The sequence below is a fragment of the Elephas maximus genome, chromosome 16 (genome assembly GCF_024166365.1).
Source record: "Elephas maximus indicus isolate mEleMax1 chromosome 16, mEleMax1 primary haplotype, whole genome shotgun sequence".
NCBI classification, from domain to species: Eukaryota; Metazoa; Chordata; class Mammalia; order Proboscidea; family Elephantidae; genus Elephas; species Elephas maximus.
The window spans coordinates 20186973-20209879 of record NC_064834.1 but is presented as its reverse complement, the minus strand read 5'-3'; the positions used below and the strand labels follow the sequence as shown (position 1 = coordinate 20209879).

The 22907-nt window shown below is 38.3% G+C and overlaps 1 protein-coding gene across 4 annotated transcripts in view; it reads right to left on the bottom strand.

Annotated features, from left to right (window-relative positions):
• CTNNA3 (catenin alpha 3) overlaps positions 1-22907 on the bottom strand; it is a 1852175-nt gene that overhangs the window by 1749246 nt on the left and 80022 nt on the right. For all 4 annotated transcript variants that reach the window (XM_049856013.1, XM_049856014.1, XM_049856011.1 and 1 more), the window contains one exon: positions 8290-8482. In XM_049856013.1, coding sequence (XP_049711970.1) covers positions 8290-8482 — 193 coding nt within the window. The remainder of the gene's footprint in view (positions 1-8289; positions 8483-22907) is intronic.

Below are 22907 nucleotides of genomic sequence, written 5' to 3'. Positions count from 1 at the left end.
CTCCATTTTCACCCCTTTTGATCAAGATTCTTCAATAGAATCTTTGATGAAAATGTTCAGTAACCATAGCCAGGCACCATCCAGCTCTGGTCTCATGGCAAAGGAGGCAGTTTTTCATGTAAAATGACTGCCTTGAGCACTGTGCTCTTTTAAGATGCGTCTATACGGAATCGAACTGAGAACAGCAACTTGAAAGGCTAGATAGGAAATTTAGGGAGCAGTGAGTTTATGCTAATGGAGAAGGAACAACTGGGAAAAGGTGAGTAAGAATGGTTGTACAACTCAAAGAAAGTAATCAGTGTCAATGAAAGTACATATAGAAGCATTGAATGGGTGTATATTCTAATGTGTATAGTCTCAAAAACAACAAACAAAATTTAAAAAAATTTTTTAAAACCTATGGGGCAGTTCTTCTCTGTCACATGCCATTTCTATGAGTGAAAAACCAACTCAACAACATTCAACAACAATAAAAACACCAGGGGTGGGTGGGGAGAGGAACAGGAACTGGGGAGGGGGGTACATTGCTTAAGGGGCATGGAGTCCCTGTTAAGAGTGATTAAAAAAATCTGGAAACAGACAGTGGTGATGGTTGCACAACATGGTAAATGTAATTAATGTCACTGAATTGTACACGTAAAAGTGGTTGAAATACCAAATGTTTTGTTATACATAATTTATCACAACAAAAAAAGATTTTTAAAAAATCATAGTTAGAAGGTAAGAGGAAGAAGTCAACAGAGGAAAGAAAAGGAGGGTATGGAGAGGTATTAGAAGTATTTCGAGTATAATGTACTGAAAAAAAAAAAAAACCCACTGCCATCGAGTCGATTTCGCCTCATTGCAACCCCATAGGACAGAGTGGAACTGTCCCATAGGGCTTCCAATGAGCACCCGGTAGATTCGAACTGCCGACTTCTTGGCTAGCAGCCATAGCTCTTAATCACTGAAAGAAGGGAAAAAAAGTTTCAAGTTGAATAACTAAGTGCCAAATACAGCTGAGGAGTTGAAGACAATTAAAACTGTGCAAAAATAATTGGATTCAGCAGTATACAGGCCAAGGCAGTAGAATGGAAAAGATGAAACAGAATCTGGGTGTAAGAAGAAAGTAAACTAAAAGAAGTGGGTTTTTTTTTAATATATGCCAGTCATCAAGTAAGAATAAGCTAATAAAAAAAGAAAGCAGCAGACAAAAGGAAGACAAATGAACATGCCAAAGATAACTACAGAATAAAAGCCTCTCAAAAGAAGGGAAGAAATGAGCTAGAGTCCAGGGAATGATTAGAAAAATTAGTTTTAAAGGCTAAAAAGGAACACCACTTCCCTTGAAACTGAAGAAAGAGGTGAGAAGAAAGAGTTAAGGACAGAAATTCTAAAGGTCCTTATGCCTGACTGGGAGAAACTGCCAACAGCACAATGCACTCTTTAAACACTGAACAAAACACTAATGTTCAGACCCGACTTCTGAGAGCGTGGACTTTAGATCACTTCAGCATTACACTTACTCTTTTACCTTTGCACACATTTGTGAAATGGTTGGCAGAAAGGTTCCATCTCTCTGGCCGTGGCAGAAGGCAAAAGGCTGGCTAATACATGATTCATACCTTTGATCTCAGATTCTTTACTAGTCAAGTTTTCAGGCTACATTTTAGCTTCTGGGGCTCATCACTTATAAATCAACCTGTTAACATGCATTAAATCTTTGCTCTTATCTTTGAATTATACATCAAAGTAAATCATACGTGGCTTACAGAATTTCTCTTACTTTCAAATTTGATAGCACCGTTATTTCTCAAATCAGCCTGTCTGTATGTCATGAATCTAGCATATCAAGTGACCAAAAACTGCGATGGCTGCATACATATGCAGGTAAACCTCCCAGTAACCCATACGATACCTCAACACAGGTGACACTGAAGTTTGCCGAGAAAATAAATGTACTGTAAGTAAGCTTGCTGCAGGTTTTTCAAGCAAATGCTGAAGGGTACCATGGTGAGCATTTTCCAGCAATTAGTAGTTTACAAGCAATGTAACTAACTAGCTCATCAGCCTTCAATGGAAGTATTTCCACAAACATTCTGCCAGCTACAAGACACCACATATGCATATTAAAACGTGCTAGAACAAATTTTCATTATGCCCTTTCAGATGAAGAACGAACTGCACCCTCTGAAGCGCATTTGGTTGAAAAAGACTACTGTATTTGTGATGTAATGTTTATCTAAGAACGCTCTTGAGACATGAGAACACTTAAATGCATACAACATCAACATAGCAATAGCTGGAAATAACGTGGGCAGCAGCTGTTGCCTTTGAAACCATACACAGGCTGTGAGTAGCTGGCGGTAAATACCAAACATTTTATCTAAGTCCTAATCGTAATGTTGTTGGGCACAGTGGATAGAGCTGACCTGTTACTTAGGGCCCGCTAACTCACTCTTCTCTTTTATAAGTAAATATTAAATACAGCTCAGTTTAAAAAGATACCTTTTTCAAGGTGACCCAAAATGGACATAAGTCAATAAAAAGAAAATCTCTATTTCCCTAGGATACAATTTATTTCCCTATACCAAAAAAAAAAAAGGCATTTTTAACAAGGAGTACCATTTTAAATGTTCACTTTTGGTTTTAATGGGTATTGGAAATTTTATAATGGCATTTGTTGTTTAAATAAGTACCCAGAGAAGTGATAAGCAGATTAATTACACTTCCTGGATACCATTTTCCAGGAATAATCGTTTCGAGAAGTAATTGTTTTGCAGACTAATATAGATGATAATAAGTCTTGATTCTTAATTCCTGACTGGAAAAAAAAAATCTGTAAACCTGGGGTCTGCAACTCATTAAAATGAAGAAGAGCTACAGAAACGTAGGAAAATGGATAAACAGAAAAACTGGAGGAACTTATAATATGCCCTTGTATGTATATATTGGTTTATGTATATATTATGCACATGAAGAATGTATACATTTTTAACACAAAGGTTTATTCCTCACCAGAAGGGGGACAGTCCCTTCGCTTCCAGCCATATCACCTACCTTGCTAGAAATACGCAGGAACCACGCAAAGTGGGGCAAGTCCTCAGATGTTGCAGACCTAAGCTTTACAAACACGCAGTTGGGAGGCTCCTGAATTATTAGATTAGACGGCATAGCATCTCTTATAATATAAAACACCATAGCCTCATATTTGGGAAGGAGAGCTATACTTAGTAGGGCCCTGAAGGAGTCAAGAACTCCTTATTCATCCTCCTTGTTCTTCAGGCTTATGATGGCCTTCGTGGAGTCCCACAATTAAAAATAGACGGGAGGAGTTTTAGCAGTGGCAGGCTTCCAACAAATTTGTGAGTCCTCTCCCACCTGACATACATGAACATGAAGTCCACAGAGCACGTTTCTAATTGCTAGCTTGGGTAGGCTTAACTGCCAAAACTACGGATGTTACACTGCACATTCCACCTCCAGATAATTCACACCAAAGAACAGAGGGGCTTGACTAGAGCTGTGCTCCCCCTGTACAGGCATCCTGACTTGTCCGGGCAGTATACAAAAGACTTGTACCTTAATCGTTCCAAGAACACTCTTGAGATCTCCAATTAATTATCCCCTATTTAAGGGGAAACCCTGGTGGTGTAGTGATTAAGTGCTACGGCTGCTAACCAAAGGGTCACCAGTTTGAATCCGCCAGGCGCTCCTTGGAAACTCTATGGGGCAGTTCTACTTTGTCCTATAGGGTTGCTATGAGTCAGAATCGACTCGACGGCACTGGGTTTGGGTTTTGTTTTTTTTTTTTTACAGTAAGGAGGAAACGTGCTGGCACAGTGGTTAAGAGCTACAGCAGCTAACCGAAAGGTCAGCAATTCAAATCCGCCAGCCACTCCTTGGAAACCATATGGGGCAGTTCAATTCTGTCCTGTAGGGTCACTATGAGTCAGAATCAACTCGACGGCAATGGGTTTGGGTGAGCTAATTTATAAAACTCCATGTTGTTACTGTTAGGTGCCACTGTTATCGTTAGGTGGCTTGGGTCAGGCGCACTTTAGTCTTCTACATGACATCTTTACTTTTTAACACTAAAGAGGTCTTTTGCAGCAGATTGGCCCAATGCAATACATCACTTGATTTCTTGACTTCTGCTTCCATAGACGTTGATTGTGGATACAAGTAAAGTGAAATCCTTGACAACTTTAATATTTTCTTCATTTATCATGATGTTGCTTATTGGTACAATTGCAAGGATTTCTGTCTTCTTTATGTTGAGGTGTACTCTCTCCTGAAGGCTGCAGTCTTTGATCTTCCTCAGTAAATGCTTCAAGTCTTCTTTGTTCTCAGCAAGCAAGGCTATATCATCTGCATATCACAGGTTGTTAATGAGTCTTCCTCCAATCCTGATCCCATGTTCTTCTTCATACAGTCCAGTTTCTTGGATTATTTGCTCAGGATACAGAATGAATAAGTATGGTGATAAGATATGACCATAATACACACTTTTCCTGATTTTAAACCACACAGTATCCCCTTGTTCTGATCAAATGGCTGCCTCTTGATGTATATACAGATTCTGCATGACCACAATTAAGTGATCTGGAATTCCCATTCTTCACAATGTTGTCCATAACTTGTTATAATCCACACAGTTGAACGTCTTTGCATAGTCAATCAAATACAGGTAAACATCTTTCTGGTATTCTCTGCTTTCCGCCAAGATCCATCAGACATCACCAATGATATCCCTCGTTCCATGTCCTCTTCTGAATCTGACTTGAATTTCTGGCAGTTCCCTGTTGATGTACTTGCTGCAATCACTTTTGAATGATCTTCAGCAAAATTTTACCTGTGTGTGATGTTAGTGATATTGTTCAATAATTTCTGCATTCTGTTGGATCACCCTTCTTTGGAATGGGCACAAATATGGATCTCTTCCAGTTGGTTAGCCAAGTAGCTGTCTTCCAAATTTCTTGCATATACAAGTGAGCAACTCCAGCACTGCATCTGTTTGTTGAAACATCTCAATTGGTATTCCCTCCATTCCTGGAGTCTTGTTTTTCACCAATGCTTTCAGTGCAAGCTTAGACTTCTTCCTTCAATACCATCAGTTCTTGATCATATGCTACCTCCTAAAATGGCTGAATGTTGACCAATTCTTTTGGTACACTGACTCTATATATTTCTTCTATCCTCTTTTGACGCTTCCTGTGTTGTTCAGTATTCAGCCCATAGAATTTTTCAATATTGCAACTCAAGGCTTGAATTTTTTCTTCAGTTCTTTCACCTTGAGAAATGCCAAGTGTGTTCTTCCCTTTTGGTTTTCTAACTCCAGGCCTTTGGACATTTCATTATAATATTTTACTTTGTCTTCTCAAGCCTCCCTTTGAAATCTTCTGTTCAGCTCTTTTACTTCATTTCTTCCATTCACTTTAGCTACTTTACATTCAAAAGCAGGTTTCAGAGTCTCTTCTGACATCCACTGGTAACTACAGAGTAGCATATATCTAACTAATCCTCGCATTAATACAAAAAATATATATATAAGACAACTCTTTGAAGGCACTTGACAATAACCAAAAGCAGGCAGAAACTGGAGAGGACTTGACCCTTGAAATATGAAAAAACATACTGATTGAGAGTTACATTTATATGACATTGTATATAGGGGAAAGATATATGATCATGAGTGACCATAAGCAATCACTTAGAATGTGGACCACCCTTTGCTGGATCTCTACAGTTTACCCACATATCAATTTTCCTTTCACCATCCACTCTTTGTATTTATTCATGTTCCATCTTCCACAAGCAAGTTCTTTAGGTAAATGACCACTTTACTTCTTCAAGTCTAGAACTTCAGCCACTAAAGATAATGAAACCGAATCTCATAGTAAGGCTACATAAATTATGCTATGTCCTTCACTAGAAGAAAAAGTTTCTAAATTTTCCCAAAATCCTTCTTGAAATAAGTCAATAAATACATAAACAAAACTGTATCTACTCCCAATAGTTGTTCATTTTTCAAAATACTTTAAACCTTTTAGTTGCTCTTTATTAGTCCTTCACGTTATGCCACTGGAAAAAGCCCTTTTAAAAAGAGAGAGAGAGAGAAGCCAAAACAGGAAACCATTCAAAATATGTTTCTAGTATCATACAGAGTTGCTTGAATGGAAATCCATTCTCCTGACACTTCACTGAGCTAAAGTTCCTTCCAAGTTTTGTGGAACAATGCTCTCACTGTCACTATCTCTACTATCCATAGGATAAGCATTGGCCATTCCCCAAATTCCAGAACTAGAACCATGTGCATTTCACTGCTTTCCTCCTACACTCCAGTGGCAGTAGTTAATTTGGACAGTTTATCAGAAAGCATCGGGGTATAAAGCACTTGGTGATCTTTAACCAAATGCATTTGTGTGTATACAGCATATGCCATATATATACATATATATATTTCACAAAATAGAACACAGTGAACGATATACTACATAATCCTAGAATTCAAATAGATTTTCTCTTTGACAACTTCTCTTTAAGATAATTTATTTTTATTGAGCTAAAAAAAGGTTGACTTAGGTTTAAAAAAAAAAAGCAAACACTATCTCATGGCAATTACTATTTCCTTCCAAGAATGACCAAAAAGAGCCCTGGTGGTGCGGTGGTGACGCACTTGGCTGCTAACTGACAGGTCAGTGGTTCGAACGTACCAGCTGCTCCATTGGAGAAAGATGTGGCAGTCTGATGTGTAAAGATCACAGCCTTGGAAACCCCATGGGGCAGTTTTTCTCTGTCCCACAGGGTTGCTATGAGCCTCAATCAACTCGGCAGCAATCGGTAACAGGTTTCTAAGACTGACCAACTGCTTACATATTTATTCCCAGGCAGTTTATGAAAACTATGAACCAGGGCAGAGAACACAGGGGAAAGATAGGTCTGAGGTGATGAGGAGCAGGCGGGAATGATGAATTTATTTCAAATTATCATAGGCCTTATAATTTCTATATATTATCTAAGGAATTCTTATAAAATTTAAATTATATATAAAGTATATAACAAATAACTTCCCTGTGTCTTACATTTGCTCTAAAGATTATTATGGCTAGTATATTTGTTGTAATTATTTAATTTGCAAACATTTCTTGACTTTCTTCGGTTAAGTACTCGGCTGCTAACAAAAAGGTCAGTGGTTGGAGTCCATCCAGAGTTACCTCAGGAGAAAGGCCTGGTGATCTACCTCCAAATACTCAGCTACTAAAAGCTGTATGGAGCCCAGTTCTACTCGGACACACATGGGGGTCACTATGAGTAGAAGTCGACTCTACGGCAGCTTGGAAGGGAGGGGGGATATTTGGACATGCCGAATCCTTTTACAAAGTTGAACAGGAAAATTCAAGTTTTCTGTTCCTCTCCAAATAGTTCCCTGCAGCAAGCTGATAGATGAGAAATTATTCCATTGATTAAAGAACACTGAGAGGTTCTTTTAAAAGTAATCTACAGATGAGACTTACATTCATTAGGAAATTGCTGTATTATCAAAAAGTAAACACACGGAAAGGTGAAATATATACGTTTATTACGTAATTGGAAACCCTGGTGGCGTAGTGGTCAAGTGCTACAGCTGCTAACCAAGAAGTCGGCAGTTCAAATCCACCAGGTGCTCCTTGGAAACTCTATGGGGCAGTTTTACTCTGTCCTATAGGGTCACTATGAGTTGGAATTGACTAGATGGCTATGGGTTTGGGTTTTTTTTTTTTTTTTTTTTAAGTACTGTTAATAAAGCACCAACAAAAATTATGCGTAGCTTCTTTCCCAACACCAGTCGTAAGAAAAAAAAGTTTTGCAAATCTAAACCTGCAGAAAATGGAAAAATAAAAAATGAACTTCTGAGGTAGCCAGGTCTGAAACTTCTATCTCCAACTGTTTACAAGGAGCTTTATAATTTATTTATGCGTGGGTGAATATGCCTTTAGCTTCATTAGTCATTTCTCATTATATTCTGTGACCGACAAAAAAAAAAAAAAAAATACATGCTCTTCTCTTCATTTATTACAGATAAACTATGGCCTGGTGGGGTAAGAAGTTGCCTAGAGGGATTGAACAACTAAGGGGAAGAACCAGAAGCAGGACTCTGAGCCTTACAGCTGTCTAATGAGCCACTCTGCCTCCCACTGCTAGCTCTTCAGAGCTCTGTGTATGGCTAATAAACTGAACCCAGTAAGATCAAAATGCACACAAATCTAATTTGGTATCTAACACCCCAAGGATATGCAATCTGCTCCTGACCAAGACTGGAGTACTCACTTTCTTTGCGAACTTCCTCAAGTGCAGCAGTAAGCTCTTCCTTTAAAACTGTGGCTTCCTGGGTGATCTTCTCTCCCTTGTCTAATAAATTCCAGGTTGCTTCCTCCACAGAAGCTAGAAGAACTCTGGCTCTCTTTGAACGTCCTTTTTTCCTGCTGGAAGGATTCTGGGGACAATTTACAAGTGTGGTGACCTAAAACAGGAAAAATACAAATCACTCCTTAGACAAATTGTGAGCACAGTCCTGAGCTATCATAGCCCAGAGCAAAAGGATGTATTTCATAGTAACATAATTCATTCCCTGCACTGTTGGCACATCCTCAGAAGTCAAGTCAAGGCACCAATAGAAACATTATCAGCCACCACTGGGCTCCCAACTAACAATGAATGAATGGACAGATGGAAGGAAGGGCCATAAAGACTGAATTTCGCCACGTTTTACTATTACATCAATGCTTCAAAAGAGAGATGTGTTTGTGTGTGTGTGTGTTGTTTTAATTACAGAAATTCCATATGGAAAAAAAATATAGAACCTTGATAAAGCTGTCAAAAACGAGAAAAGTTGAAAATTATATATCTCAAAAAATCAGATAATTATAAGATAAAATTTATATCACTTTGTAGCCAGTAATCCATATTAAGATGAAGGCAAAAAATAATAATTAATTAGTAAGCATTAGGCTACTTAAGTGGAGAATAGAGATTATTAGTATCGGGAAAAAAAAAAAACCTGATATAGAATAGTTGTTATCTTCGTGGAACTATCATGGATTAAATTTTGTCCCCAAAAGGATATGTTGAAGTCCTAACCCCTAGTACCTGGTGGCGGGGCAGGCGGGGGTCTTCAGAATGTGACCTTGTTTGGAAATAGGGTCTTTGAAGATGTTTATCAGTGAACCTGAGGTCATACTGGAGTAGGGTGGGTCCTAATCCAGTATGAGTGGTGTCCTTATAAAATAGGAGGAAACACAGAAGGACACACAGAGGGAAGATTGCCATGTGAAGATGGAGGCAAAGATCAAAATGATCTACCATCCAAGGAGCATTAAGGACAGTCAGTCGTCACCAGAAGCTAGGAGACAGCAATGGAACAGATTCTTCCTTAGAGGTCTTAGAAGGAATCAACATGGCTGATACCCTGATTTCAGACTCCTGGCCTCCAGAACTGTGAGACAATAAATTTCTGTTCTTATAAGTCACCCAATTTGTGGTACTTCGTTACAGCAGCCCTAGGAAACCAATTCAGGGACGTAGCCCAAATTCTCACTATGAACCGCATTCTGGCCCCATGTAGCCTCTCTGACCCAGAGCCCAACGCTCTTTCCTAATTCACTTAACCCCTTAAAAAAACCAGGCAAAAGGTTCTGGATCAAAGTCCCCTTCGAAAGAGGCCTTCCCTGTCCATTCCCATCTCCACTCTCTCCTGCCCTCTCCCCCAACCCTACTTTAACTTAAAACACTTAAGGAGACTGACATATTTTTTTTAACTTGTTTATATGTTTATTGTATATATCCGACACTAACATTTAAGCTCCGTGGAAGCAGGAAATGTGTTTTGTTCTGGAGCACCAAAAACAATGTACAAGTTTGTGTTCGATAAATATTTAACATATAAATGGATTGATGAATGGGATAGTAGAAAAGAAGGTCATTTAATGTCTATATTTTGAATTCCATGAATATATTAATAAAGAACATGCATTAATTTTATAAAGTCATCTAAAATAAGAACAAATTCATGATAAGGGAATTGTCTGGAGATGAAAACTAAGCATCTATATTTAGGAACAATAACCTCATATCAAATTTTAAAAATACCAAAACTCACAGCCATCAAGTTAATTCCAACTCATAGCCACCCTATAAGACAGAGTAGAATTGCACCATAGGGTTCCCAAGGCTATAAATCTTTTTTTTCAATTGTACTTTAGGTGAAAGTTTACAGCTCAAGTTAATTTCTCATGCAAAAATTTATACACATATTGGTCTGTGACCCTAGTTGCAATCCCTGTAATGTGACAGCATACTTCCCCTTTCCACTCCAGATTTCCCATGTCCATTCAACCAGTTCCTATCCCTTTCTGCCTTCTCATTCCACCTCCAGACAGCAGCTATCCATTTAGTCTCATGTTGCTTACTTGAACTAAGAAGCACACTCTTCACGAGTATTATTTTATGTTTTATACTCCAATCTAATCTTTGTCTGAAGAGTTGACTTTAGAAATGGTTTTAGTTCTGGGTCAACAGAGACTCCAGGGGCCATGTCTTCGTAGGGTTCTTCCAGTCTCAGTCAGACCACTAAGTCTGATCTTTTTACTGAATTTGAGTTCTGATACAAACTTTTCACCTGCTCCATCAGGAACTCTGTGTTGTGTTCCCTGTCAGGGCGATCACTGGTGGTAGCCAGGCGCCATCTAGTTCTTCTGGTCTCAGGCTGATGGAGTCTCTGGTTTATGTGGCCCTTTTGTCTCCTGTGCTAATATTTTCCTTGTGTCTTCGGTGTTCTTCATCCTCCTTTGCTTACAGGGGGTTGGAACCAAGTGATGCATCTCAGATGGCTGCTCACAAGCTTTTAAGACCCCAGGTGCCACTCACCAAATCAGGATGCAGAACAATTTCTTAATAAACTTCGTTATGCCAATTGACCTAGATATACCCTGAAACCATGGTCCCCAGACCCTCAACCCCTGTTACTCTGTCCCTCGAAGTGTTAGTTGTGTTCGGGAAACTTCTTACCTTTTGGTTTAGTCCAGTGGTGCTGACTTCCCCTGAATTGTGTGTTCTCCTTCCCTTCAACTAAGATAATTCTTGTCTACTTAAAAAAAAAAAAATTTTTTTAATCTAGTTAGTGAATTCCCTTCCCCCTCCCTCTCTACCCTTGTAATCATCAAAGAATGTTTTCTTCTATGTTTAAACCTTTTCTTGAGTTCTTATAATAGTGGTCTCATACAATATTTGTCCCCTTGCGACTGATTAATTTCATTCAGTGTAATTCCTTCCAGATTTCTCCATGTTGTGAGATGTTTCACAGATTCATCATTGTTCTTTATCATTGCATAGTATTCCATTGTGTGTATATGCCATAAGTTGTCTATCCATTTGTCTGTTAATGGACACCAAGGTTGTTTCCATATTTTGCTATTGTGAACAGTGCTGCAATGAACATGGGTGTGCATATGTCTATTGCTATGACAACTCTTAGTTCTCTACCATATATCCTGGGAGTAGGACCGCTTGCTGGATTATATATGATACTTCTATTTCTGGCTTTTTAAGGAAGTGCTGAATCAATTTCCAAAGTGATTGTACCATTTTACATTCCTACCAGCAGTGTAGAAGTGTTCCAGTCTCTCCACAACCTCTCCAGCATGTATTATTTTGTGTTTTTTTGGATTAATGCTAGCCTTGTTGGGATGAGATGGTATCTCATTTTAGTTTTGATTTGCATTTCTCTAATGGCTAATGATCATGAGCATTTCCTCATGTATCTGTTAGCCGCCTGAATGCTTTCTTTGGTGAAGGGCCTATTAATATCCTTTGCCCATTTTTTAATTGGGTTATTTGCCTTTTTGTTGTTGAGGTTTTGCAGTATCTTGTAGATTTTAGAGATTAGACCCTGATAAGATACATCACAGCTAAAAATTTTTTCCCAGTCTGTCGGCTGTCTTTTTACTCTTTGGGTGAAGTCTTTGAATGAGCATAAATGTTTAATTTTTAGGAGCTACCAGTTATCTAGTTTCTCTTCTGGTGTTTGTGCATTGTTAGTTATGGTTTGCATTCTCTTTGTGCCATGTATTAGGACTCCCAGCGCTGTCCCTATTTTTTCTTCCATGATCTTTATTGTTTTAGATTTTATATTTAGGTCTTTGATCCATTTTGACTTAGTTTTTGTACATGGTGTGAGGTATGGGTCTTGTTTCACTTTTTTTTGCAGATGGATATCCAGTTATGCCAGCACCATTTGTTAAAGACACTGTCTTTTCCCCATTTAACTTACTTTGGGCCTTTGTCAAATATCAGCTGCACATAGGTGGATGAATTTATGTCTGGATCCTCAATGCTGTTCCATTGGCCCATGTATCTGTTGTTGTACCAGTACCAGGCTGTTTTGACCACCATGGAAGAATAATAGGTTCTAAAATCAGGTAGTGTGAGGCCTCCTACTTTGTTCTTCTTCTTCAGTAATGCTTTACTTATCCAGGGCCTCTTCCCTCTCCATATGAAGTTGGTGGTTTGTTCCTCCGTCTTGTTAAAAAATGTCATTGAAATCTGGATCGGGATTTCATTGTATCTGTAGGTTGCTTTGGAAAGAATTGACATTTCACAACATTGAGTCTTCCGATCCAGGAGCAAGGCATGTTTTTCCACTTATGAAAGTCTCTTTTGCTTTCCTGAGGTACTGTCTGGTAGTTTGCTTTGTATAGGTCTTTTATGTCTCTGGTTAAATTTATTACTAAGTATTTTATTTTCTTGGGGGCTATTGTAAATGGTATTGATTTGGTGATTACCCCTTTGATGTTCTCTTTGTTGGTGTAGAGGACTCCAACAGATTTTTGTATGTTTATCTTGTATCCTGATACTTTGCTGAAATCTTCTATTAGTGCCAGTAGTTTTCTTGTGGATTCTTTGGGGCTATCTGTGTATAAGATCATATCATCTGCAAATAGAGATACTTTTACTTCTTCCTTACCAGTCTGAATGCCCTTTATTTCTTTTCTTGCCTTATTGCTCTGGCTCGGACCTCCAGCACAATGTCGAATGAGAGTGGTGATAAAAGACATCCTTGTCTAGTTCCTGTTCTAAAGGGGAATGCTTTCAGACTCTCTCCATTTAGGATGATGTTGGCTGTTGGCTTTATATAAATGCCATTTATTATGTTGATGAATTTCCCTTCTATTCCTATTTTGCTGAGAGTTTTTATCATGAATTGGAGTTGGACTTTGTCAAATGCCTTTTCTGCATCAATAAGATCATGCAGTTCGTATCTTTTGTTTTATTTATGTGATGGATTACATTGTTTGCTTTTCAAAATTGAACCATCCCTGCATACCAGTATGAATCCTACTTGGTCATGGTGAATTATTTTTTTGATATGTTGTTGAATTCTATTGGCTAGAATTTTGAGTATTTTTGCATCTATGTTCATAAGGGATATTGGTTTATGATTTTCTTTTTTTGAGGTATCTTTATCTGGTTTTGGTATCAGGGTTATGCTAGCTTCATAGAATGAGTTTGGGAGTATTTCATCCTTTTCTATGCTCTAAAATACCTTTAATGGTACTGTTGTTAACTCTTCTCTGAAAGTTTGGTAGAATTCTCCAGTGAAGCCATCAGAGCCAAGGCTTTTTTTATTGTTGCTGACAGTTTTTTAATTACCTCTTCAATCACTTCTTTTGTTATAAGTTTATTTAGTTGTTCTACCTTGGTTTGTGTTAGTTTAGGGAGGTACTACTGTGTTTCTAGAAATTTGTTCATTTCCTCTAGGTTTTCAAATTTGTCAGAGTATAATTTTTCATACTAATCTGTTATGATGCTTTTAAGTCCAGTTGGGTCTGTTGTGATATTGCCCATCTCATTTCTTATTCAGCTTATCTACTTCCTCTCTTGTTTTTCTTTTGTCAGTTTGGCCATTTTGGTTTAGCAATTTTGTTGATCTTGTCAAAGAACCAGCTTTTGGTCTTGTTAACTCTTTCAATTGTTTTTCTATTCTCTATTTCATTTATTTTTGCTCTAATTTTGATTATTTCCTTTCTTCTTGTGCCTGTGAGCCTCTTTTGCTGCTCTCTATTTGTTGGAGTTGTAGAGTTAACGTTTTGATTTTGGTCATTTCTTCTTTTTGGATGTGTGCATTAATTGCTATAAATTGACCTCCAAGCACTGCTTTTGCTGTGTCCCAAAGGTTCTGGTAGGATATATTTTCATTCTCATTTGATTCTGTGGATTTCTTTATTCCGTCCTTAATTTCTTCTACAACCCAATAGTTTTTGAGCAAAGTGTTGTTCAGTTTCCATGTATTTGATTTTTTTTTTTTTCCCTTGCTTTTTCTGTTATTGATTTCTACTTTTATGGCTTCATGGTCAGAAAAGATGCTTTGTAATATTTCCATGTTTTGGATTCTGTTAAGGCTTGCTTTGTGGCCTAATATGTGGTCTATTCTGGAGAACGTTCCATGTGCCCTGGAAAAGAAAGTATACTTGGCTGCTGTTGGGTGGAGTATTCTGTATATGTCTATGAGATCAAGTTGGTTGATTGTGGCATTCAGATCTTCCGTGTCTTTATTGAGCTGCTTTCTGGATGTTCTGTCCTTCACTGAAAGTGGTGTGTTGAAGCCTCCTACTATTATCGTACAGCCGTCTATTTCTCTTTTCAATGCTGTTAGAGCTTGTTTTATATATTTTGGAGCGCTGTCATTGGGTGCACAAATATTTATTATGGCTATGTCCTCCAGGTGTACTGACCCTTTAATGATTATATAGTGTCCTTCCTTATCCTTTGTGGTAGATTTTGCTTTAAGGTCTATTTTGTCAGAGAGTAGTATTGCCACTCCTACCCTTTTTGATTATTGTTTCCTTGATATATTTTTTTTCCATCCTTTGAGTTTTAGTTTGTGTCTTTGAGTCTAAGGTGTGTCTCTTGTAGGCAGCATATAGACGGATCTTTTTTTTTTTTTTTTTTTTTATCCATTCTGCCACTCTGTCTCTTTATTGGTGCATTTAGTCCATTTACATTCAGCATAATTATTGACAGGTATGAGTTTAGTGCTGTCATTTTGATGTATTTTGTGTGTGTGTATTGTTGACAGTTTCTTTGTTTCACTTAATTTTCTGTGCTGAGTCATTTTTCTTTATGTACTTTTTTTATTGTTGATTTTGTATTTGCTGAGTCTTTATGTTTTTCTTCTTTTTTATTTTGATGTGTAGAATTGTTAGTTTCCTTTGTGGTTACCTCTGTTTTTCTAAGTTTAAACCAATCCTTTGTTTCTTGATATTGCCTGGACTTCCTCTCCATATGAAAGTTTTATGACCATATTATTTAGTCCCTCTTTTTTGCTTTAGGGTTGTCATCTTTAACATACTAACACCTGTTTCCCTGTTTTCAGTGTTTTAGTTTTGATTGATTTTTGTGACTTCCCTATCCGGGTTGATATCTGGTTGTTCTGTCCTGTGTTCTAGTCTTCGGCTGTTATCTGATATTTTTGATTCTCTAACCAGAGGACTCTCTTTAGTATTTCTTATAATTTTGGTTTGGTTTTTACAAATTCCCTTAACTTTTCCTTATCTGGAAATGTCCTAATTTTGCCATCATATTTGAGAGACATTTTGCTGGCTATATAATTCTTGGCTGGCAATTTTTTCCCTTCAAGCCTTTCTATATGTCATCCCATTGTCTTCTTGCCTGCATGGTTTCTGCTGAGTAGTCAGGGCTGTCTTATAGACTCTCCTTTGTAGGTGACTCTTCATTTATCCCTAAAAAAAAGCTCTTAAATTTTTCTCTTTATCTTTGGTTTTAACAAGTTTGACCATAATATGTCTTGGAGAGTTTCTTTTGGGATCTACCCTATGTAAGGTTCGATGAGCTTCTTGGCTAGGTATCATCTTGTCTTTCATGATATCAGAGAACTTTTCTGCCAACAAATCTTCAATAATTCTCTCTGTATTTTCTGTTACCCTGCTCTCACCCACCCACCCCCCCACCCCCTCCCCCCCCCCCGTTCTGGTACTCTGATCACTCATATGTTATTTCTCTTGATAGAGTCCCACATAATTCTTAGGGTTTCTTCATTTTTTTAAATTCTTTATCTGATTTTTCCTCAAATAATTTGGTGTCAAATATTTTATCTTCAGTCTCATTAATTCTGACTTCCATTAAGGCTATAAATCTTTACAGAAGCAGACTGCCATATCTTTCTTCCATGGAGCAGCTGGTGGGTTAGAACTGCCAGCCTTTTGGTTAGCAGCCAAATGCTTTAACCACTGCACCACCAGGGCTCCCTTCATACCAAATTACATTGTGAAAAATATCCTCGTCTTAATTAAACCTCAGATGCCAGTAACAAATTTTGGGTAACATTTTCACAGGCAAAGCTTGAAAATCCCTATCTTAGAAGGAAAAAAAACAATTTTTTATCTAGTCTTTAAAACAGAAGACCTGAAACTCCTATTGAATGCTAGCCTCCTACATGTCATAGCAGAGGGTTTTGACAAACATGCCCTGTCTTTGACAACAAACTGTGTACATAACCCTTCCTTCTCCACAGATCCTAGAGATTTTGTTTATTGTGTATGGATCATTAGTATTTGTTTACTGGGACATCTGGACTCATATTTTTTAGCTAAGAACTGAGAAATAATATATAAGCCATAGGGGGAAATATGTAGATGAAAATAATTTTTGTTTGCCCTCCTATCCTCCTCCCCCTTGTCTAACAGACCCTCTGTTTTATTTTACTCTTCAGAAACCTATGTTCATAAAACAGGTTGGAGTACTTTGTGACAAGGCTTTGTTTCTTCTCTTGGAAAAAGAGCCTGTACTATCCCGTAAGACTGTGGTAAAGGTTAAATACTATCAAATGTGTTGTAAAACGTCTAACATCACACAAATATTGGTTGGTACTTAATGTGTATTTTCTAGTCCATTCTTCTTATGGATACAGAAAACTGGTTATGAGATCCTTGTCAAAGCTGTTCACTCTAGGTCTAAATTTATTTCACTCTTGAGGCCCCATGGTACGTGTGATGGAGGTACATTTTAAATGCTTTACAAGCACCCAAACAGGGATACGCATCTTTATCGTGGATTTTATAAGGATGATAATAAGCCTGATTTACTATATGGGCTTTGACATACTCCAAAAGGCAAGTATCTCACGACTGTCAATCTAATTTATATATTGAGAGTTAAAAGATACTTGTACAGATTAAGACAAATTATAGCACCTAGTTTAAAACTATTGTTTAAAATGAAGAAAAAGTACCATTGTCTAAAATGTTCCTTCAGAATGTATTCTAAGTGCCACAATTCATGCCACTTCCCACTGCACATTCCTCCTCTATTGTGTGGATCCGCCATGTGCCAAATGTTTTCCATAGAGTAGCCTTGGCTTTGAAATTAAAATATGCATTCCAGAAATGCTTTGTTCCTTCTAATAAATGCCAGAGAAGTAAGAAATGTGAAAAGAACATTGTATACGAACATCGTGCTTCCATCCAAAAAAAAAAAAAAAGCACTTGCAACTTGCAAGTATTTCACTCTTGTAAGTTGTTTGTACCCATGTCTTCTTTTGAAATGCCCAATCTAAGTATTAAAATGCATTTAACTGAAGTCAAGGGTCATTTTCAACGATTCTTTTTGTTTCTGGATGTAAATATGGCTTGGCAATCAATCCTGCCGGGGTGATGGAGGGGAGGCTAAACCTTTTTTTTCTTTTTTTTTTTTCACCCTAACTCACTCAAAAGATATAAAATATCCCCAGCATTGACTGTAACTCACTTCAGCAGATGTTTCTCACCAAATGGTGGGGGGTGCTATGTTACTTGAAAATATCTCCAATGTCTTCAAGAAATGGCAGCTAACAGCAAAGTTAGCTATTAAGTTATTCTGTAAAATAATTCCTGTTTTCTCATGTTCTTTTTTAGTAAGATATCAGTTATATTTGTAAAAGGAACAAAAAAATCCACAAAAACCATAATTGGAATTTATCATGGTTTGAATTATGTCCCCCAAAAAATGTGTGTATCAACTTGGCTGGGCCATGATTCCTTGGTATTGTGTGATTTTCCTATATGTTGTAAATCCTGTCTCTATGATGTCAATGAGGGAGGATGGGTGGCAGTTGTGTTAGTGAGGCAGGACTCTATCTACAAGATTGGATTGTCTTGAGGCAATCTCTTGAGATATGAAAGAAAGACGGCAGCAGAGAGACAGGGGGACCTCATACCACCAAGAAAGCAGCACCAGGAGCAGAGCACGTCCTTTGGAGCTCAGCTTCCTGCGCTGAGATGCTTGCAGACCAGAGGAAGATGGATGACAAGGATCTTCCTCCAGAACCAAGAGAGAGAGAAAGCCTTCCTCTGGAGCTGACACCCTGAATTTGGACTTTTAGCCTACTTTACTTTGAAGAAATAAATTTCTCTTTGTTAAAGCTATCTACTTGTGGTATTTCTGTTATAGCAGCACCAGATAACTAAGACAAAACTCATAGCAAAGATGATCCTAACATAGGGTGCCAAGATCATGTTTTACTAACTTTGCTTTTTGCCAGAGGAATGACCCTCCTCTTCTCCTCTTTCTCTAACCTTACGGAGTCCCTCTCATGCGGAAAATCTTCGACTCCATGCTTACACTTAGAGAGCTTTGCTTTGCTCACTTTTCTTCTGTCTGTAAATCTGTGCTAGGCTACAAAGACACTCCTTCATCGTAGGTACAGGAATGAGCTCCTTGTTTAAACGGTCCTAAGATAGAGGCTTCCAGTAACACGAAGAGAAGAAATTTCTTACTTTATTAATTCTGCAAGTTTAAAATTCCATAAAACCAGTGTATTTAAAGTGGTGTGTAATTTTTATAATTAAAATTTAGTGTACAAAAATAAAAGTTTTTCTAATCTTTCCTAATTCACGTATGCTTCTCTAGATGCTCCAAAGACATTGAAAATTAAATTGATACACACAGGGAGCCCAGTTATGAATTATTTAGAGAAACCCTAGACCACAATGAGAACAATGTAGGCCACGGCATGAAGTTATAGTTTACTTCCATTTGCTGCATCCGTGCAACAAGTGCACTAGCATCTCAGACAGTAGCTCTGTGGAAAGTCTTCCCTGGTGCCGTTTATATTCTGTAAGCATGCTCTTTCCCAATCTAACTCTGATTTTTTTTAATTCTACCATGATTGTGGTATAAAAAGGCCATGTTAACAGCTATCTCTTTTCTTGTTTATTAGCTAAAACACTTTGAGTTTTAACTTTCTCCAATAGCTCACAAGAGCCTTCAGGGCTACTTTTGCTTCGTTGAGTTAATTTTAATGTGTGGAATAAAATATAAGGCATTTAAACCATGTTAATTAGCTAAGAACTTCAAGCAGGGCTCTGGAAGAAATCAGATGGGGAGAAAAATAAAATTATGCATAGATATGTAAAGCTAGTGATCTTGAAAGTAATGGGTACCATACAGTTTTGGGGGCCCCTTCTTCAAGTCATCGATAATTTCAACTATTCCTTATTTCCTATGAAAAACATCCCTTACTGAGTTATCAAAAGATTGAAACCAGCAAATTCATACCCCTAGATTAACATTCAATAGTCCCCAAAATCAAACTACAATCTTCTCTTAGTTCACCTCAAGCCAATAAACATTTATTAGCACATATTACGTTCAAACCAATACCCAAGGCATTTAGGAAATAAAGATGAGTCAGCTCTGTATGTTGATAAGAGAAATACAACTAGCTGTAATATAAGTGGCAGAATGATAACTGCTTACACTTATGTAAGTACAAAGAAGCTGCTTAAGACACTGCACACATGTGTAAGGATTAAATGAGGCTTTCCAAGAAGAGTCTTTAAGGACAATAGTTTTCTAACAGAAGCGAGAGGGGAAGGCAAGAGGGGTGAAGGCAACCATATGCAAAGGGGCAGATACGGCAAGTTTTGTTTTGTTTTTTTTCTGAGAGCAGCAGATGGTTGAGTTTGGAAACCTTTGGGATAAAAACAGGAAATTGAGTGAGAAATAAGGCTAGAACATAGGTTGCAGCTTAAATGTGAAAACTTTCAAAAGCCAAGGAAAGAATTAATACTTAATTCAATAAGCAATAAGTGCTTAAAACACTGGATGCAGAAGTAGCAGCCTTCTTCTTCCACCAACCCTCCTCTTCCTCCTCCTGTATTTCCTACCTCAGGGGCTGACAACTCTAAGCTGAGGCAGAAACCCAGGGGTCATTGGGGCTATTTCCTCTCTATCATCCTCCTCTGTTGGTTTTCTTATATTGTTTCTTTAATGCCTCTTGTTTCGGTCACCTCTTCTCCGGAACATGGCCATTGTCTCTGGATTACTGCCCCAGCCTAGGCTCCTTCCAAGCCATCCTCCATGACAGAAACTGGGCTTGAACCTCAGCGGCTTGCGAATCCCTCCACGTGGCATCTTCTATGAAGGGTCTCCAGAGAGATCTAACACCTCCCACACTGCTCTCTCTAAACTTCCACATTCCTCTATAAAATGCAAATCTCGTTGCACTTGCACTCTTCAACAACTCCCTGCTGTATACAAGATAAAGTCCAAACTCCCCAGCACAATTTATGAGGCAACTTACTATCTCACTCCTGACTAAATTTTCAAACTCATCATCCATCCAGGAAGTTTGAGCACAAACTACTCATTAGGCTCAGAATAGGAAACGTTCAGCAACCTCGACCTGGAACCATCTCCTTCCTCTCACAACCCCTCGTACATAGCTCTGGTATCATTCATTACAGTGTCTTGTAATTAACTGAGGAAACCCTGGTGGCCATAGTGGTTAAGTGCTAGGCTGCTAACCAAAAGGTCAGCAGTTCAAATCCACCAGGTGCAACTTGGAAACTCTATGGGGCAGTCCTAATCTGACCTATAGGGTCGCTATGAGTCAGAAACAACACCACGGCAGTGGCTTTTTTTTTTTTTTTTTTGGTAATTAGCTATAACGTTAGCTAGTTAGCTACCAATTAGTTATTAATGCCTCCCTAGCTTTACCATGAACTCCGTAAGGGCAAAGGACTATGCTTGGGTCCTGAAGACCTAGAGCTGATATACTGTGTGTAAATAATAAATAAATAATGGCAGACTTAATGGGGGAAAAAATGAATGAAACCCTAGGTTTTAGAAATAAGGAGACTAAGAGCTAGAAAGGCTGAGTAATTTTTACAAGGTTACAAAGCCAACTGGTAGTTAAGCCAAAATGAAAAGTTTCGTGATAGCACGTGGTAGTTTTTATCAAAAGAAACTCCATAACACGGAATATCCTGTCACATCCCATGTCCGATATCACAGAAAAGCTAATTTAGATAAATACTGACTTGTTAAAGTCCTTATTCTTACAGTTTATTTGGGGCCTCATCAATTCAAACTGACCTAAAATCAAGTACAAATTTATATTTGGCTTTTTTTTTTTTTGCCCAAAGAAAGAGACAGTTTATATGGTTCATTTTCCAACTATAAATAAAAAGAACAGACACACTACTTTTATTACTGATTTTCATATTTTTAACCCTCACAGCAAATAACACAAAAAGTATAAAACCACTATGATCATTTTTTATAATTCAGGGCTTGTTTGTTAGATTAACGAGCACTAATATGAGCTATTACTTGGAGCTACTGAGTGACGATAAACCACATGTCAACCCCTCTCCAGTGCTACCAGCCCCTCAGTGTCACACAGATGGCATAACAAAGCAAAGAGCTCTACACGTCAAACACATAAACAGCTATCACTAAGTGTTCTAACTCAGGAAGTACAATCACTCCTGAATCAAACAGGAACTTACACACAACAAGGAAAAGGCCACGGGCTGAGACTAATATCAAATATCAGTTCTTTCAGTTTCCACCTATCTACTTACCACCCAAAAAGAAACAAACAAAAAACAGCTTGGACTCGCCATTTATATATTCAACAAACATTCATGGTGCCCCTGCACTGTGCCAGGAGGATAACACAGTGAGCTTCATCCTAGTGATGAGAGACTGAGAATAAATACATAAAGAAGTCTACAATAGCAGGCAGTGATACATGCTCTGTCTGAAGAAAGTGAAGCACGGTGAGGGAATAGAGAGTGAAAGGGAAGGACTAGTTCAGATGAGGGGCTGGGGAAGGCCTCTCTGATAATGTAAGATGACCACAAGGAAGCAGAGGAGTAAAACACCTAAATACTAAAAAAAATACTAGGAGAGAAATATTCAGAGGAATCAGCAAGTACACAGGCTCCCAAGCAGTAGCTTGAGAAGTAGGTTCCAGAAGCAGCAGGAAGGCCAGTGCACCTACCAAAGAATGCAGGAAAGAACAAGAGATGAGGTCAGGCTGCCATCCAGGGACTGGATCATGCAGGCCTGGCAAATCACCATCAGCACTTTCGATTCTATTCTTGTGAGTTACTGGCGGATTTGGAACAGAAAAGTAACACGATCTGCCTTAAAATTTCAAGAATCATTCTGGCTGCTCTGTTGGGGAAGAGACTGGGGAGGGGCCAGGGATGGGGGGGTGAGATATAAGGGAAAGCAGGTAGGAGGCTGCTGCAGTTGTCCAGGTGGAGACTGCACTGGCTTGTTCCAGGGGCAGTGGCAAAGGTGTTGAGAAGTGGCAGAATTCTGGATGTGTTCTAAAGTGAGTCAACAGGGTTTATTGATGAATTGGATATGGGTTATGAAAGAGTGGAATAAAGGATGATTCTATGCCTGAGCAGCTTGGTGAATGAAAGTAATATTTACTTAGATGAGGAAATTGAGGAACCATGGGTGAGGGAGGGAAATCAAGACTTGAGTTTTAGGCATGTTAAGTTTGCCTATTAGAGTTGCAGATTTGGAGGCTGGTATACAATTCTGGACTTGAGGAGAGGCATCAGGGCTAAGGATATATTTCTTATAGGTTATAA